The sequence below is a fragment of the Penaeus monodon genome, chromosome 7 (genome assembly GCF_015228065.2).
Source record: "Penaeus monodon isolate SGIC_2016 chromosome 7, NSTDA_Pmon_1, whole genome shotgun sequence".
Classification (NCBI taxonomy): domain Eukaryota; kingdom Metazoa; phylum Arthropoda; class Malacostraca; order Decapoda; family Penaeidae; genus Penaeus; species Penaeus monodon.
This window is the reverse complement of record NC_051392.1, coordinates 54,431,548-54,436,920: the sequence shown is the minus strand read 5'-3', so window position 1 is coordinate 54,436,920 and position 5,373 is coordinate 54,431,548. Positions and strand designations below refer to the sequence as shown.

The 5,373-nt window shown below is 32.0% G+C and overlaps 1 protein-coding gene across 1 annotated transcript in view; it reads left to right on the top strand.

Moving 5' to 3' along the window:
- Positions 1-3,661: 3,661 nt before the first annotated feature.
- Positions 3,662-5,373, top strand: part of LOC119575709 (transmembrane protein 65-like) — a gene marked incomplete at its 5' end in the record, with an annotated part of 1,737 nt that continues 25 nt past the window's right edge. The window contains 2 exons of the mRNA XM_037923335.1: positions 3,662-3,991; positions 5,135-5,373. The exon at positions 5,135-5,373 is cut by the window's right edge and continues 25 nt beyond it. Coding sequence (XP_037779263.1) covers positions 3,662-3,991; positions 5,135-5,236 — 432 coding nt within the window. The remainder of the gene's footprint in view (positions 3,992-5,134) is intronic.

Genomic DNA, 5,373 nt, shown 5'->3' with positions numbered 1-5,373 from the left:
TTTTATTCTATCTTATATTATATCTATATTCTCTATATATATTATATATATCATATTTTTATATATATATTATTATATTTTTATATCTATTATTATTCTATATATTTATTATATTATATATTTATATATATATATATATTTCATATATATATATCTATTACTTTATCTATTATATTTCATTTTTTAATATAATATATTTATATACTATATATCATTATTATTATTATATATATATATATATATATATATTATTATTATTATTATATTTATATTACTATTATCTTAAATTATATACCTATTATATTATATATATATTTTTATTATTATATTTTTCTATATATTATTATATTATATTATATTATATATATATATTATTCTATATATATAATATTTCTCTGTATATATTATTTTATTTTTTATATCTTTATATTTAATTATATATTATATATTTTATATTACTTATATTTTATTTATATATCTTTATTTTTATCTATATCATTATATATATTTTTTATTTTCTTACTCTATTATTTTTTTTCTTTTTCTTTTTTTTTTTCTTCTTATTCTTTTTTTTTTTTTTTTTTTTTTTTTTTTTTTTTTTTTTCTTTCTTTTTTCCCCTTTTTTTTACCCCCCCTTTTTTTTTTTTTTTTTTTTTTTTCTTTTTTTTTTTTTTTTTTTTTTCTTTTTCCTTTTTTTTTTTTTTTTTTTTTTTTTTTTTTTTTCTTTTTTTTTTTTTTATCTTTTCTTTTTCCTTCTTTTTTTTTCTATTTTTCCTTTTTTTTTTATTTCTATTTTTATTTTTCCAACCCAAAAATTTTCCCCTTTCTTTTCCAATCTTTCTCTTTTTTTTATATCTTCTTTCTTCTCTTTTTTTTTTACCCCTTTCCTATTTTTTTTTTTCTTTCATTTCCTCTTTTCTTTCATTTTTCTTTCTTCTTCTTTTCCCTTTTCGTTTCTTCTTCTCTATTATTCTTCTCTTCTTTCTCTTTCATCTACTTTTTCTTTCACTCTCCTTTCTCTTCATTTTTAATTCATCTTTCTTTTCCTCTATTCTTTTATTTTTTTTTTCTTTATTTCTTTTTCTTTTATTATCCCCCTTTTCTTCTTTTTTCATTTATTCTCTCTTGTCTCTCCTTTCTTTTTTTTTCTTTTTTATTCTCTTTTTTCTTTTTCTCTAATCTTTTTTTTTCTATTTTTTCTTTTATCTATTCTTTTTTTACATTTTTGCCTTTTTCCTAAAACCTTTTTTTTTGTTTTTTTTTTTTTTTTTTTTTTTTTTGGGGTTTTTTTTTTTTTTTGTTTTTTTTTTTTCCCCCCCCCTGGTTTTCCCCCCCGTGGTTGCCCCCCCCCTTTTTCCCCCCCCCTTTTTCCCCCCCCCTTTTTTTTCCCCTTCCTTTTGCCCCCCCCCTTTTCGTTTTTTTTTTTTTTTCCGCCCTGTTTCTGTTTTTTCCCCCCCCCCGGGTTGGGGTTTGCCCCCTGTGCCCCCCCCCCCTTCCCCCCCCCCCCTTTCCCCCCCCTCCCCTCCCCCCCCCTCCCCCCCCCCCCCCCCCCCCCACCCCCCCTTTTTTTAAAATTTTTTTTTTTTTTGGTGGTTTTTTCCCCCCCCCCCGGGGGCTCTGGGGCCTTTTCCCCGGGGTTTTTTTCCCCCCTTTTTTTTTTTTCCCCCACCCCCCCCCGGTCCCCGCCTTCCCCCCTTTTTTTTTTCCCCTGTTCTTTTTTTCTTTCCCCCCTTTTTCTTTTTGTTTTGGGTTTTTTTTTTTTTTGGGGTTCCCCCCCCCCCCCCGGCCCCCCCCGGGCTTGGGTTTTTTTCCCCCGCCCTTTTTTTCTTTTTTTCCCGTTTTTTTCCCTTTTTTGGTTTTTTTTTTGCCCTTTTCCCCGGGGGGGAAAAACCCCCTGGGCTCCCCCCCCTGTTTTTTTTCCCCTTTTTTCAGGGGGGGGGGGGAAATTTTTTTTTGATGGGGGGGGGGTTTTTTTGGGGGGGCGGTTTTTTTTTTGGGGGGGGGGTTTTTTTTTGGGGGGGGCGTAAACCCCGGATATTTTGGGGGGTTTTTAAATTTAGAAAGAAGTTTTTATAACCAAAAATTTTCATTTCCTTTTAAAAAATTTCTTATAAGGTTTGAAAACCACAAAAATTTTTTTAAACCAAAACATAAGGAAGGGGAAAGGTAAAATTTTGGATTTTTTTAACAATTAATTTTTTGAAATTGAATTTTTTAATTTGAAACCTATTTTTAATTTTTGTATTTTTTTCAATTTTTAAGCTTTTTCAAAATCTTTTAAGAAAAAAAAGGGTTTAAGATTTTTTCCTAAAATTTTTTTTTTTTGGGGATTTTTTTTTTTTTGGGGGGTTTTGGGTTTTTTACGGGCTCCAAAACTCTCACCACCAAGGAGCCCTTTCATTGGCTCTGCGTGATGGGCACCCAATTTCCCGTTTCCTTGAATTTTTGGGAAGAAATGATTTTTCTGTTGCTGTAAAATGAAGTTATCATTTTGAAAAATGATTGTTTTTTTTTTTTATGATAATAAAAGCTTTGGGAAAAAAAAGAAACTTTACAAAGTCAAGGAAAGGAGGATGAGATTTGTGGAATTTTAAATCTCCTTAGTGACTAAGCGTTCTGAAGCCATCTAAACTAAAACTTTAAAAAACAGTGGACAGGCATCTCATACAAACCCCCGGTCTCTTGATTATATTAAAAAATTTGTATAATATTACATAAACCCATCTTTTAAATTCCAAAAATTTGAGCAGGCAATGTGTTTAAAGGGAAAAGAACACGGTATGTACAGCAGCATTGTAAATTTTCACCTTTTATTATGAATAGAAATTAGTATATTATGGAAGGGACAATTAATTTATCAGGTATGATTTAATCTTAGCTTTGTATACTGTTTTTTTTCCCCTCATACTTTCAAGTAATTTCTCTTCTGAGCCACTTTTATTATTAAAATATATTAAGGAAAGGTGTTGTTAGGAGAAGAAATATCACATATCCAGCATTATTTTACTTTAATCAGTAAGACATACACAGTGGAGTGGAAAACATGGCTTAAAATACAGTATTTTGATGGCTTGATCTTGAGGAATCTACCCTAAGGTTTTTAAGTAGTCTTCTAAGAATCGTTTATTGTATATTGCAGTTCTCAATATCACAATATGTTGGGATTTTTTTTTCCAAAATTAAAGGAAATCTTACTCTGGATCTGTAAAGAATTAATTTAGATTTATGATTATTATGTTTAAATAAATCTGAGTATATTTACACATACTTTAGTAATTTTGAGGGTACTTTACTGTATCTGAGTTTAGCTAGTAATAATAGGAAAAGATCTATGACTTGAGAATTTTTGGATGCACACATGCCCTGATAAATTATGCAGTCTTCGAATTGCCAAGAGTACATTTACTACTGAAGATAGGCTTACACATACATTCTTCAGTTCTTATCCAATTCAAGGAGAGAAAATTCATATGAAACACAGGATTTCCAAGTTTGGTTAATTTAAAATGCTGTGGCATTGATGGAGCACATCTTGTCTTGATATAAAGATCAGTTCGGTATCATTTTGACTGTTATCAGTATCATCATTAACAGTGTATCATCATCATCAATGGTCATTGTCATCTTCATTGTCATCGTTGTTGTCATCGTCATTGTCATCGTCATCGTCACCGTCACCGTTACCGTCACCGTCATTGTCATCATCATCATCATCATCATCATCATCATCATCATTATCATTATCAGTTGTAGTATTTTTGTTACCTTTTATTTTACTTTTTTTCAGGGTGATTACATTGACCTCACAATTGGTACAACTCTGGGTATAAGCACATTAGCAGCTGCAGCCCTTGGGAACACTGTCAGTGATCTGGCTGGTATAGGGTCTGCATGGTACGTGGAGAACATGGCAGCTAGGACTGGCATGCGACCCCCAGACCTTACGCAAGAGCAGCTTGATACGGTGTCTGCAAGGTGGTGTGCAAATGTGGTGAGTGGACAGACATTTTATTTGTGGTTGTATTGGTTATTTGTGTGTAAAGGCTGTGAGTTTCTGTGATAAGGTATAAGAGAAGTACAATTTTTTTCTTTCTTTCTTTTTTGACACTGGTAAATTATTTTCATTATCCCAAGAATTACAAAATTGAGAAATGTGGCCACCCTTGTGGTTCATAAAGAACAAAAAAAATTGTGTGTTTTAGACAAAATATACATTCTTGTGGGTTTTCAGTATATAACCCCAAAATGCTTATAGCAACTGTAGTTTATGGCAGTTACCTTAGACTAAAGCCAATGTTGCAGTCATCGAGTTGACTTAACTAATTGCCTTTTTAGCCATGTACAGTATGGTACCTGGTTATTATCATACATCTAACAGATAACATATTTTAGGTTTCAGATTTCAGAAGAGTAATTAAATTTGCTGTATATCATATTATATATAGTTATTAAATAAAATAAGTTGTTTATATTATGTGTGTTGTTGTCTTAACCCTTTGCCGACAGGGTGGCATGTATGCACATGCCATGGCATGGCTGGACTATCTGCCGGGGGCATGTACATACATGCCATGAGTTTTTTTTTGTTACAATCACGGCAAAATATTATTTTTCTGCCACTGAAAGTGTGATTAAGTCGTTTTTAACACACTCACTTTTACTTAAAAAAACAAAACAAAAAAAAACACTACGATTTCAACTCCATGATGCCACACACTGCTTATTTTATTCAGACTATAGAGCGAATAATGATCAACTATATAACAGCAAAAATATCCTTCAGTCTTGATTTATCAGGAAGTATGGCAAGTAGAGACTTTAGAAAATAATGATAACTGAAAATACAACATATGCTCGTATTATTACAAAGAAATGCCAAGAGATAATGGTATTTGGCATGAGCGGTCGCGCATGCTAGGGCGACGATATAATCCCCCGGCAGCGGTTCCCGGGCCACTATGAATACTACCCGTTGGGAAAGGGTTAAAGAGACTAAACATCTAGAAAAAAAAGGATAAGGCAATAAAACATCAATATTAGTATATAATTTTCCTTAGGAAGTTGAGGACAAAAAGTTGGCAATACATTTTGAAAGACAGAAAGAATAATAAAAGCATCTCTTCTCATCCCACAGGGTCGGGGCATTGGTGTCGTGGTGGGCTGTCTGATGGGCATGTTTCCACTCCTCTTCTTGCCGTTCCACGAAGAGGACAAGAGTGAAGTAGAGGGAACATAATACTTACTGTTGATAGGATTTGAGGTGTAGGGTGGATGTGAATATGAGAGGGTGACTTGGAGTGATTACTTTTTCCCCTCCAGAGTCTGATGTTTGTGTGTTGAGAATGATCTACATATATATATGTGTGTGTGTGT